Source organism: Vipera ursinii (assembly GCF_947247035.1).
Source record: "Vipera ursinii genome assembly, chromosome: 1".
Taxonomy (NCBI): domain Eukaryota; kingdom Metazoa; phylum Chordata; class Lepidosauria; order Squamata; family Viperidae; genus Vipera; species Vipera ursinii.
The window spans coordinates 158369262-158383234 of record NC_139512.1 but is presented as its reverse complement, the minus strand read 5'-3'; the positions used below and the strand labels follow the sequence as shown (position 1 = coordinate 158383234).

General features: G+C 40.0%; 1 protein-coding gene across 3 annotated transcripts in view; it reads right to left on the bottom strand.

Annotated features, from left to right (window-relative positions):
• RAPGEF4 (Rap guanine nucleotide exchange factor 4) overlaps positions 1 to 13973 on the bottom strand; it is a 179818-nt gene that overhangs the window by 91478 nt on the left and 74367 nt on the right. For all 3 annotated transcript variants that reach the window (XM_083348080.1, XM_083348078.1, XM_083348079.1), the window contains exon 5: positions 883 to 955. In XM_083348080.1, the coding sequence (XP_083204206.1) occupies positions 883 to 955 (73 nt within the window). The remainder of the gene's footprint in view (positions 1 to 882; positions 956 to 13973) is intronic.

The following is a 13973-nucleotide window of genomic DNA, read 5'->3' as shown; positions in this document are numbered from 1 at the left end:
TAGGGCTAACATCAAGCTTGCATATCTAAATGTGCTTCTCTTCCTCTGTCTCTTTTTCTTCATGTTAATTAGAAAGTAGGAGGAACTAAGTTGCTTTTGTGAATCATTTTTTTGATCCAAGATCAAGCCTTATTTATCTGATCATTGCCTTGGCAACTGATCTTCTGTCTGTCCTTCAAGGCCATTCTCTACACTCACTATAGATTGTTTTAAATTATTTTTATATTCTTTTACCATGAATGTTTTATTACATTATTAATGCATATGAACCATTGAGAGACTTTTTGATGGCAGTGAAGTACAAATAAAATCAATAAATAAACAAAGAAAATATCAAGGCTTTGTACTGCTGAAATGAAGTAGTAAATACTGTTTACTCCTAATAACTGGTATCCAAGATATATTCAATATCCAGTTAGCCAACTTCTTTCTACAAAAACCTACAAACATTCCTCTCCCTCCCTGACAAGAACAATTATTATTAATTTTTAATTGTTATTGATTAAATTAAGTAATTTGTTGCCTTTTCATGACACCTCAGAAGAGCTGCCTTATGGTAGGATTGCCTTGATCAATGATCCTCTTCATAAAAATGATTATCATGGGTATGACTGATTTTCAAAGCTTTTGGCATGAATGATGATAATTTATTATGAATGGAACTGATTATTATCTATCTATCTATCTATCTATCTATCTATCTATCTATCTATCCATCCATCCATCCATCTATTATCTACCCAGTTTCACCATAATTAACAGAGCTTATTATATATAAGACTAGCTGAGTAAAATCCTTTTCCTTTACCTTTATTGTCAAATATTGTCACTGGAATGGATGACACAAATAGATTTTTATGTTTGCGTTTCTTGTGTACTTACTATCATTGTTGGAGCCAGTTTCCATAGCACCATAAGGAGGAGCCAGAAGTCCAGACATATACTGTCGATATTTCTGGGGGAGAAAATACATGATAATATCATTTTGATTGAAATATTTATAGCCATACGTTATTTTTTTTTAAAAAAAACCTAATTTCTAGAGTTACACAATATGTTCATGTGCTCTTTCCCTTTTTCACTCTAAGTTCATTGGGGGAAAAAAACCACAGATATTAAACCCTCAGATAAAATAACAGTGTATATAAAGATGTTCACAAAAGATCACTTAAAATTAATCATAAGTTTGGTGATATCCAGATTATTAAGATTTGATGAAGTTATCTAGAACATTGTAGCTATCTCACCTACTAGATGTTGGTTCTTATGTTGGCCTAGTTCAGGGGTAGGCAACCTCGGCTCTTTTATGACTCATGGACTTCCAGAATTCCTGAGTCAGCATAGCCTAGTTCAGGGGTCGGCAACCTAAAAAAGAAAAAGAGCCACTGGGAACCGGTTCCATCACAAATTAAAAAAAGAGGGAGCCGCGTGCGTGTGTCCATGCACGCGCATGCGCAAAAAGGTTTTTTGCGCATGCGCGGACGCACGCGGCTGCCATTTTTTAAAAAATGAGATGGAACCGGTTCCCGGTTGCCCGATGGCGACGGCCCGTCTGCAAAGCTGCCGCTTTCGGCAGCTTTGCAGACGGGCCGTGGCAGCTTCCGCAAAGAGCGGCGCCCCTGCCCATTCCGAGAGGTGCGCGCGCACCTCTCCGAACGACCGGAGGTGCGCGCGTACCTCCGCGCGAATGGGCAGCAGTGCCGCTCTTTCAGGAAGCCCGCCGCGGCCCGTCTGTGAAGCTGCCGAAAGCGGCAGCTTAGCAAACGGGCTGCGGCAGCTTCTGCAAAGAGCGGCGCCCCTGCCCATTCCGAGAGGTGCGCGCGCACCTCTCCGAATGACCGGAGTTGCGCGCGCACCTCCCCAAACCTTTGGGGAGGTGCGCGCGTACCTCCGTGCGAAGGGGCAGCGGCGCCGCTCTTTCAGGAAGCTGCCGAAAGCGAAGGGGCAGCGGCGCCGCTCTTTCAGGAAGCTGCCGAAAGCGGCAGCTTCCTGAAAGAGCGGCACCGCTGCCCGTTCGCGCGGAGGTACGCGCGCACCTCCGGTCGTTCGGAGAGGTGCGCGCGCACCTCTCGGAATGGGCAGGGGCGCCGCTCTTTGCGGAAGCTGCCGCGGCCCGTCTGCTAAGCTGCCGCTTTCGGCAGCTTCACAGACGGGCCGCGGCGGGCTTCCTGAAAGAGCGGCACCGCTGCCCATTCGCGCGGAGGTACGCGCGCACCTCTCCAAAGGTTTGGGGAGGTGCGCGCGCACCTCCGCCCATTCGGGGAGGTGCGCGTGCACCTCTCCAAACGGGCGGTGCCACTCTCCATTTGGAGAGGTGCGCGCGCACCACTGCCCGTTGGAAGAGGTGCGCGCGCACCGGGCGGCTGGGAGCCGCAAGAGACGGCTCAAAGAGCCGCATGCGGCTCCGGAGCCGCAGGTTGCCGACCTGTGGCCTAGTTGAATGACCTGCCATTTACGCTATTCTGCAGAGAGTTTAAAGCACTTTTTCCTTCTCTCTCTTGAAATCAACCCAAGAAAATATTACAGAGCCAGTTAACTACAATGCATCTAGTCCAGGTTTGCACTAGTCTGTATATTAAGTACGGCATATCTAACAGAATGATTTTTTAAAAAATATCTGCATTAACCTAGACTTTATCATACCACAAATATCCATGGCACCCCAATTCAGATCATATCTTTCTAACTCTAGAAGTATTATATTACTCAGCAGTATCCACTCTTTCATCTAAATCAAACAGCAAACTGCAAAATTCCATCTCAAATCCAACTCTCCACTTTCATTTGCATTTTGTTAACATCTTTTATTTAACTTGTGGGTTTTTAAAATTCTGCCACACAAATCTAGATGTATCCTTTCGCCCCCCCGCCTTTAAAAGATGCATCAGTTTTCATCCAAAACAAAAACATTATTTTAGACAACATATTTTTTCATGAAAATCCTCCCTACCTTATCAGTTTAAACCATTGCTTTATTAAGCCTTATACCATGGCTTTGGAAATTTCTGATGTTATGATTTCATGCCTACAAACCATGATGAATTAGTGGTATAGAAATGAAATAAATAATAATGATTAATCAGTTAAGAGAATCAGGGCCAGACATTCTTCACTTTCTCTGCCTTTGTACCCCTCCAAAGCTACCACCACCATTTTAAATCACTGAAAATAATATCGATTTCATTCAATTTATTTTAAATGCAAATAAAATGAATTTAAATTAAATTACTCTCATGGCTCCAACTATCTGTTGGAGTGCAGTCCCCAAGAGGTCTCTCCAAGGCTAAATCTAGACTTCTTTTTGGGGGGGGGAAGTAGATCACTGATTTAAATGATAGATGTCGTAACCATTTCCTTCAAAGATTCTGCCAATCTTTATTACCCTTTGATATAGTGCTGAAGAAGTAGGACTAGTGGAGAAAGACCAAGAATGTGGGATGTACACTAGTCAAAAATCCGGAATCTGACAGCATCTTTTCAAACTAACAAACTAATATCAAAGGCCCAAGCTCTCATGAACTGAAATAAGGAAAACTGTTTTAGTTTGAGAAGATGCTGTTAGATTCCTTATGACAGGGGTCTTCAAACCTGGCCCTTTTATGACTTGTTGGTTTCAACTCCCTGAATTCCTCAGCCAGGCTGAGGAATTCTGGGAGTTGCCCAAGTCCACAAGTCATAAAAGGGCCAAGTTTGAAGACCCCTACCTTATGATTTCAATTCAAATAAGAACAAACTATAGTTTAATTGTTAAGCCAGACTGTAGTAAGGAATGGTTAAAATGGCTGCAGCATACTTCATTGGTTGATTTGATGTGCAATAGCCACCCACTCCAAAAGACTCTTCTAAATTTCAGTCAATATTTAATACATTTAATACTTAATACATTTAATACATATATTTAATGATTAGTTTCTGCCTTTAATGCTCATGAGTAAGGAATTAGGGAACTCCCCAAAGCAGGAGTGTGAGGCAGCTTTGGGAAAGAATGAGAATATTCCATTGACACAGGCAGTTGATCAGCTGGCTTGCAATGGCTTCCAACAACGTTAATGTTATTATTGTTACCTACAATCCATAATTCCCAAATGATTTTTAAAAGGTACCACTTCAAAAGATCACATTGTTTGAAAAGAATTAGTTTGTTTCCAATGAAAATATTATTTTTAACAATTCTTTCAATTTTATTCTAATACGCCAACCTGAGTTTGATCTGATAATATTTATGCATGCTCCGTTATCTCTTGCTATAACGCTAATGTATAATAGAAAAGAACCCTCCACGCTGAGATATTGAAACAGTCCTGCTGATTAACACTTTGCATATTTATAAAGGTGATTTTCAAACACGGCACTTATGCCAAACTGTCGATCACCAAGAACACATGCATTATACTCAGCCCCTAAAAAGGTGTAAATCTGGCATGGCGGCAGGTATTAAAGCCACAGCCAAGAACCCGTCACTTTCATTTCAAATATAAATATAAACCCCACTTACAGCCTGAATAATAGAGAACATCACTGAATTGTTTTAAAAAGAGCTCTAGCCGTTTATTTATTTTTTTAAAACGCAGCATGTATATTTCTTTATTACCTTTAGACTCCGCCTTTTCTCTGAAGCTTTTTTTAGTTGCAGTCCCTGCCCTTTGGAATGACCTCTCTCTGCTCCTGGACCCTGTTAGCTTTTGGGAAAGCTTTAAAAATTCGACTTTTCCCTGGGCATTGGACTGGGAAAATAGATGAGCCAGTCTTCTGGAAGGTCAATAGTCATCTCTACCATTGGTGGGCCCTGCTTGCCTCTTGCTGCTGTGTTAGCTTATGGATTTCATTTTTTGTTGCTGATATTGTATGATTTTTATTTGTAATATTGCTTGTTGGGGTTATGTAATGTATGCCACCCAGAGTCTGGCTATAAATCTTCCAAATAAATAAATAAACTTCGCTGATGATGACGATGATTTAAGAAACTTGTATGCTACCCAAGTCCCACAACTCTGGCAGATACTACAGTCTGTTCTCATTTTATCCCAACAATTGGAATTGGACTAAGAGAGAGAGACACACACACACATACAGAGACACAGAGAATGATCCTCAGAGCTCTACAGTGGAATAGCCATTAAGCTAACCTGAGAAAGGAAAACAATGGTGAGATTTTTTTTTTCACAACTCAATACACCACCAACTAAAAATAATAATAATAATGATGATAGTAATGTTAAATGTGTATTCACCAACCTGCATTGTTGTTATGTGTGCTGCTAATGTCAAATTGGTATGACATAAGCACAGGGTGAAGAAATCATGATGGCCATCCTTTCTGTTCTTTTGTTAAACATGAGCATTCTTCTGACTAGCCCAAATTTAATGAACCATTTTGGAATTTTGAATAAGCTGAACAACAATGCTGCTCCTAGTTAAAAACTGTCCTTCAATCCCTGGGCAAAATGGACTTGAACCTAGCTACTTTGGTCCTAGCCTAATATCTTAACTCTGAGCCACAATGACCCTCTAACCCACAGGTCTGCAACCCGCGGCTCCGGAGCCGCATGTGGCTCTTTCAGCCATCTCCTGCGGCTCCCAGTCCTCTGCAATGTGCAGTCCCCCCCCCCAAAAAAAAGTGGGACTAAAAAAGTTCAACCAATCAATTCAAATATGCAGGGTAGGTGCATATCTCGTCTTGGCTCCACTCTTCAGTCAAACCCTTTTTGCGCATGCGCGCATGTACGCACATGTGCACACATTTTTTGCGGCTCCCAGTTTTTCCTTTTGTGAGGGAACCGGTTCCGAGTGGCTCTTTCACTGTTTCAGGTTGCTGACCCCTGCTCTAACCAAAGATGTAAATCTCCTATTCAGTTTTTCTGTTGAAAAAGCTGCCTGGCTCCATGCATCAGCTTCCAGATCGTGCCCTGGGCTGGCTCACTTTCTGCAACAACAACTAATGCTTTTGCAGAGTTCCAGCCTGGAAGAAAGGTTACTGAAGGATTTTTATCAATACATTTATTGCTTACTGCAACTTTCAGAAGAAGCAACTTATAGTATATCTGCATTAATAAAATATTATGTTCCAAGATCTGTAAAAGACTTACTGATACTATTCTAATTTAAAATACTGTCTGCTCAGTATGTCAAGAGTAATTAGTAAGCACTTCTCCAAGGCTTATTCCAATAGGATGTGGGATGGGGGCTGAAAGGAATAGACACAATAATCGCACCATCCATGATTGTCAACTGAATGTGATAAAAAGATCTGCCTTCTGGACTGAATCGATGGTAAAGCCTAAACTGGCATTGCAACACAAACACTGTTGTACTGTAGAAACTACTCACTTAATTTTTTTTCAAAAGGTAGCAAATTTGATTTGTCAACTCTCCATTAAAAATAAATCCTCTATAATAAGCAGCTTAGTGGATATTTATTAATACCAATTTTAATGCAAAATAAATTCCATATCTTATTTTCTGAAGCTTTCATGTGGAGGATAATAGCAAAAATATTAAGCTACTAAATCTTAAAAGTAATGAAATGAATATGAATTAGGGCAAATGTAATGATGGAGGAGGAGGAGGAGGAAGAAAAATAGCTGCCGTCACGCAGTAATGAAAATCCAGTTGTTAAATTCTGTTTTTTTATCTTATTTCACTGTATTTTGTTGTTCATTTTGTTGTTATAATGTTTATATTAATGCATCTTCCCATAATAATACAAGCAGGCATAAATGATTAGCAGATTATATATAGAGAAGGGGGAGGTCTCTAGATAAATTACATCTTGTCTTTTAGGAAAACATTAAAAGGCTTTGCTTCTGCTTCTGATTATAACTTCCCTGAGTAGTTAGTTAATCTTAATCTTAACTATGATAACTTTTACTGACATCAAATTCAAGTTGCAGTCATTAAATTTGACTAATTTAAACTTTCAACAAACCACATAGTTTAAACAACCAGATAAATTGCTATTTTGGGTTGATACGATTCAGCAAAAGCCAGTTTGGCGTAGCAGTTAAGGCATCATAGTAGAAATCATAAGTCCTAGTCTAGCAATGTGGAAGATGATGAGATTGTTGAGGACAATATGCAAAAGAATGTTTCTACATTGTGAGAGTGCTGTAAAGATGTATGGGGCAGTATACAGTATAAGCCTAAATGCTAATGCTGTACATTCAAGAAAATGCTACCCTTTACACAAAGCATAATATCAGTTCTTCCTTAAGGTCTTTTTTAAAAATCATCCTTTATGCTGTAGAAGGGACGCGGTGGCTCAGTGGGTTAGGACGCTGAGCTTGTCGATCAGAAGGTCAGCAGTTTGGCGGGTCGGATCCCGAGTGCCGTGTAACAGAGTGAGCGCCTGTTACTCGTCCCAGCTTCTGCCAACCTAGCAGTTCGAAAGCATGTAAAAATGCAAGTAGAAAAATAGGGACCACTACGGTAGGAAGGTAACAGCGTTCCGTGCGCCTTTGGCATCTAATCATGCCAGCCACATGACCACGGAGACATCCTCTGACAAGCGCTGGCTCTTCGGCTTTGAAACGGACATGAGCACCGGCCCCTAGAGTCGGAAACGACTAGCACGCATGTGCGGGGGAACCTTTACCTTTACCTTTTGCTGTAGACTATTTTCCTAATAACCAGGTTCCTCTTTCTGAAATTATTATGTCCTCATAATTTGCAATGAACAGTATCTACAGCAGGGGTCCCCAAACCCTGGTCCGTAGACCAGCACCTGTCCATGGCATGCCAAAAACCAGTCCGCGCAAACAAGCAAAGCCCAATCCGCAGAATGCAGGCAGCACATGAACTCACGCCCCCTCCGGTCTACGAACAAACCTCTCTCCATGGAACCAGTCCCTGGTGCCCAAAAGGTTAGGGGCCTCTGATCTACAGTGCTTCTTATGATGCTCAGCTGCCAAAAGAGATTTGCTATGAGTATTGGTGAATACATTTACAGATACTATCCAGCTAGCTGGGGGCGGTTTTGAGACAAAAAAGAAAAAAGAGTTCCAAAAATTATTTTCTTACTATCTGTACAAGTTTATTTTTTAATACATATAAAGATTAGAGGTTCCCTGATCATTCCCTGATGTGTATGCAGATTTCTTTTAGGAGTTTCCTTCAGTCAGAGTTATGATCACAGACCAGAAAGTTTGATACAGCCTTACACAAATGAGAGTTGCACCAAGAACTATATAGCAGTCAGATAATACAGGTAGTCCTCAACTTACAAACACAATTGAGCCCAAAATTTATGTTATGTGAGAAATTTGTGAAGTGAGATTTGCCCCCATTTTAGGAATTTTCTTGCCACATTTGTTAAGTGAATCACTGCAGTTGTTAAATTAGTAACAAGGTCATTAAGTGAATCTGGTTTCTCCATTGGCTTTGCTTGTCAGAAAGTTGCAAAAGGTGATCACATGACTCTGGGACACTACAACTGTCATAAATGTGAGCCAGTTGTCAAGCATCCGAATGTAAATCACATGTCCCTGCGGAAGCTGCAACGGTTGCACGTGTGAAAAACGCTCATAGTTACTTTTTTCAATGCTGTTGTAATTTTGAATGGTCATTAAGCGAACTGTTGTAAGTCGATGACTAATTCATAGAGAAAACCTATCTATTTGGTTGCTAAGGATCACTTGATGGCACATAATCAATCAATCATCCTATAACTTGAACACCTACAGCTATGTCCTATCTTGTGCAAAATAAACAACAGCATCCACCGAGGGGTGGGGAATACCAAGACGTACCACCAGTTTCCAAGACCACAAAAAACAAGGGTGGATCTTCACTCATCTACCCATTTTTGTGGCCCCTGAAACTCTCCCAAAATGTGCCACTGAAATTCAATAGCATATTTCTGATAAGGAGCTTTTCCTTAAATTTGAAAGACTTCCACGAGTCTGTATGAAAAAATACTACAAAGAACAAAATGCAATAGAATAACAAGAGATAACAAGAAGAATACATAATGTGAATACTTCCTGAAATGAACCATCATCTTTGTATATATAGACAATGGGCTATATCTGTGGTGGTGAACCTATGGCACGGGTGCCACAGGTGGCACACAGAGCCCTCTCTGTGGGCACACGCGCCGTCACCCCAGTCCTAGGCCTTCAGCTGGGTTTTATAAAACCTTTTCGCTTTAGGCCTCCGTCACCATGTGCAAAAAAAAAAAGTTCAATCAATCAATTTCAACTTCTCGCGGGGAAAGAAAAGATCTCACAAAGTTGGAATTGATTGATTGAACTTTTTAGTCCCACCCAGTTTGCTGTTACCACCGCAGCCATGCCCACCTAATGGGCCATGCCCACCCAATTGGCCACACCCACCCGGCACCCAATGATACATAAGTGGGTTTTGGGTCACAGTTTGGGCACTCGGTCTCTAAAAGGTTTGCCATCACTGGGCTATATATACTTTGGGCTATATATACTTTGCTCAACTCGGTGCTACGAAAAACGTGAAATATGTTACAACAACTTTTCCAATAGTTTTTTCCAGGTTAAATCTTTGTTTTGTTCTCAACCCCACTATGTCTTTTCATAGAATCTTTTCCTTACTCCAGTGCTATGTGGATTAAAGAACCCAAATGTGAAATCAAGACAGTGTTAGCTACAGATTAGGAAGTCCAAGGAACTGTTTTTCTAGCTTGTTGTGAATGCCTAATCATCATATTGGAAGAAATGATGCTATCATTTATTGAAATCATAGTCCCAATTATGTCATAAACAGCTAATCTTGGAACAAGCTTCTCCAGGCTTTAGAAACTCAGATGAGACCTATGAATACACATTTGAGAGAATTTTGATGGGAGAGGTTTAATCCAGATTTTATCAAAGGTAAATGTACTCCCATTTCCCATGGTAATCACTATGGGAAAATCCAAATACAAGTGACCAATATTTAGCTTGACTTTTCTATGTTGTTTTTAGTGTACTTGGGGAGGGGGAATCATTCACCGAGTACAGAACCTCAACTGGCACCCAACTACCAATCACAAAACCCCCCCACAATAATTCATGCTTTGTTCAATGAAATTATGCCAAATAAGAGAGAGTCTTTCCCAAGGAGATACATTTGCTAACAGAACAGTGCAGGTTTTATAAAAGCATCTCCAAGGGAATTAATGAACGAATAATAAGAAAACAACAAATTCTTTTGTATAGTTCTGCTTCATTTACTTTATGGCTGAAATCAGTCATGTAGTCCTCTAGCTCAAAATTCAGGAAGAATCTCACTCAGTTTCCTAGAGGTGTCTACTCAGGAGCTGCATTTAATAGCTGGGCAAAATTAATACTCAGAGGAGAATAAAACAGAGAGAAATGGTAGATATTGGGAAAAGAGAGCCATCTGTATTATTTGATTTTTTTTTCATTTCTATGTTAAGACTGATTCATTCCAATTCAAATTGATTGTAAAATCCATGCCTTATTCTTTAGGATCTGAATTTTTATATGCAAGTAAAGTTAGAAAAATGTACTATTAAAACCACATTGGGAAGTTGTTGTCCTTTGTTTTATCATATGAATTATGATAAACGATCTAAGCGACTATCCTGAAAACTAGCTCAAAATCTCAGAAGTCAAGCTGAGCTCTTTCTGCTTCTCCATTATCTCGGTTGTAGAGATTCTGCAATCATAAAATAGCAGGAAATTGTGGGGATAATATATAAACAGCAGGACAATACTCCTCTGATGCTTCTTCAAGTTGTAACAGTTGCAAAACTGTTTGGCATGTTGTTGACTTGAACATATACAGAGAGCCGAGTCGCCCGGTTAGACCCTCTGTTTAGGCATGCACAAGTATAAATATGTGTGAGGGTTGCTTATAGATTGCTTGGACCTTGCATTAATAATGAAAATATCACAAGAGGCAGCATTTTTGCACAGAGAGTATTTCAGAGCATTTTTTTTGCATAATAAAGGATATAGCCTTAATCAAAATTAAGAGAATCACCAATGACAAAAGTGCTCCTTTCGATAGCCCTTTTTTGGTTTACTCAGTATCTCAACCATTAACTAATCAACACTAATATGTTGTAGCATTAACTTATATCTGGATTTTTTTTATGAACAGACTACAAAAAAATAATAAATTGAACAAAACTGTAAAGAAGTATCAAGAATTCTTGCTGCCATTATGTTTGACCTGTATTATTTTAAGTCTGTGGAAAGAAGCTGATCGACTTGAAAGAAGATGATGAAGGAGATTATCTATCATAAGACTCAATGTTATAAAAAAAATAGCTTGTGGACCTTTGAGACAGTTAAAAATGAGAGATACACCACATGTAGTGGAATCATGAGTATTACCTAGTGTAGCAGCCCCCCCAACCTTTTGGGCACCAGGGACTGGTTCCGTGGAGAGATGCTTTCCCACAGACCAGGTGGGGCGTGGTTTTGCGTGGTCTGGTTTCTGCTGCAGCCTGGTGCCGGTCCATGGACCGGGGGTTGGGGACCCCTGATCTAGTGGATCCACCAGGTTTGTGCAAATGGATTGTTAATTTTTTGCAAGTCTTCTTTGGCTTCTTCCTGAGGAACATCACAAAGGATCCTGGAGCTGCATATGCCCACCTACAAGTTAAGCAATGTGCCTCCTACACTGTTTTTTTACAGAAGGATAATTCATGGCAAGCCAGTGCTCTGTATTACTTGGAGTAATTGTGCTTTATCAGCTTATTAGGGAGGTTGCAGTTCGATTAGATATTGTGGGGAAAACTAAGTACTATTGCCGGTCTTCTCTGCTTGAGGTTGCGAAGAATGAGAAGGGGAGTGGACTGACTTTGTTTAATGATGCATGCAAGTGCAAATTTCAGCAAGGCATGAGAGAGGGGGAGAAGAGAGTAGCAACCAGTTGTTGCCTAGTTTATATAATACTTCTTTATTAGGCAGAAGCAGACTGAGGCGAGTTGCTTTACCAAAAATCGTTGCACTCCTCCAGATGAGAACATCAGCCAACCCCCTAAATTTGTTAATTTATATTCTGCCATTCCCTCTTTCAATTTTCCCCTAATGAAACAGATTGGAGGAAAAAAGGTAAGTGGCTCAAAGTCACCCAGTGCAGGAGGATGGACTTGATTTTAGGTCTTCCTTCCTTAGGTCATGCCTAGGGGCATGACTAGACGCCAAAGGCGCACGGAGCACTGTTACCTTCCCACCGTAGTAGCCCCTATTTTTCTACTTGCATTTTTACGTGCTTTCAAACTGCTAGGTTGGCAGAAGCTAGGACGAGTAACAGGCGCTCACTCTGCTACGCGGCACTCAGGATTCGACCCGCCAAATTGCCGATCTTCTGATCGACAAGCTCAGCGTCCTAACCCACTGAGTCACTGCGTCCCTAAAACATTGCTCTTACTAGGACTCAAATCCTGCTAAATTTCTTTTAAAAGTAGAGTACTGGGATATCTACATACTTGCCTTCAGATTATTACTTATTAAGCAAACGTAAAGAACTCTAGCCTGCAACTCCTATTTAATTTAAATTAAATTAATCTGGAAGAAAACTGAATCTCTAACCCATTCTCTTTGAAACCGCTGACAAATCCTGAATTCATCAGGCCTTGTGTTGTTCTCACATGATACTTCTCAAAAAAAGCTGTTTGCCAAAAGAACCCGGGATGCCTTTTTAATATTTTATCAGTTCTTTTGATTGCTAATCCCTCAAAGAGAACCCAGTTTCCGTTATGATTAAATTCAAGACAAAGACCCTTCCTTTTGTTAACTTTCTGTCAAAAGAATAATTTCATTCTATTCCAGAATCTTAAAAGCAACTGGTAAACATGAATAGAAATTGTAGATTTTGAAACAGATGAAGTATCAATCATCTAAGTATTAAACATGCTCAAATTCCAGTCATTTTGAGAAAGTCTGGAAGTTTACCCTTCTGCGTGCTACTTTTTTTTTTAACAGCAAATTGACTCAAATGGCTGAAAACAAATGGTACTTTTTCCAAGTCAGTCTCCCCAATGGACCACAGGCAGAATTTTACACTACCTGACAAAGCCTCTGTTACAGCCTCTGTTACACAACCAGTGCTGGCAGGAAAGGGAATTTATCCTGGCACTGCATCCCATCCATGTGTCAGCTGCCTCATTCTGAGAGGCCATTCTGTCTTAAAAATCCATTTTTTTCCTGCCTGCTTTCAAGACAGTTCTTTAGGGCAATTTTGGCTTCCTTTCCCGAGTACAATATGTTTCAATGTGGCAGCCCTATCGGTTTGATTTATGACATTAGGAAGGGAAAGTGCATATTTAGAGAAGCAGAGGAAAAAGATTGAGCAGGATGATCTTTCTAGTCTTATCTGGAAGCAGCAAAGCATGAAGAAGAAGATGGAGGAGGAGGAGATTATTTTATAGACCCAAAGTTAATAAGCAACTAGGTTGCATACTGACAAAAAGGAAGACGTACTGAAATGAATGGGGCTTAAATTAGTGAAATTTGGATTATTTCAATGAATCTGAAATCTGACAGGATTTTGATTCAATCCATTATCTCTTTTTAGCCTTGTTATTTCCAAACACATTTAGAAGTCATCTGCAAATGAAGTATCTGTTGCAATAGGGCAGAAAATGAGAATAGTTTTCTTTCATGGTATATTATGTAACTCCTCATATGGATCACCCTTCCATCACCTTCTGATAAGGCAATCTTGTTACTCATGACAATCTGTTAAGATATTTTCAGATAAGCAGGTGGTCCACAGCAGTAAGGGAAGCTGTAAATATGTTAAGGAAAATGTGAAAAGTATATTTAAAACTGAACAGTGTGACAGTTCAACAAATTATATTTTAAATGTTGTGAAGAGGAAAATGAACAATAACTAACAGAATGGCAACATTAGTTTTGATTAATCCAGCTGCATGTGTTGAGGACATAATATTTTGTTCTACAGAGAGATTATGATGGTCTTCAACTTAGTAAGTATAAAATAATCAATTTCTTAAATTTTTGCCATCTCCATACAGATGAAAAACA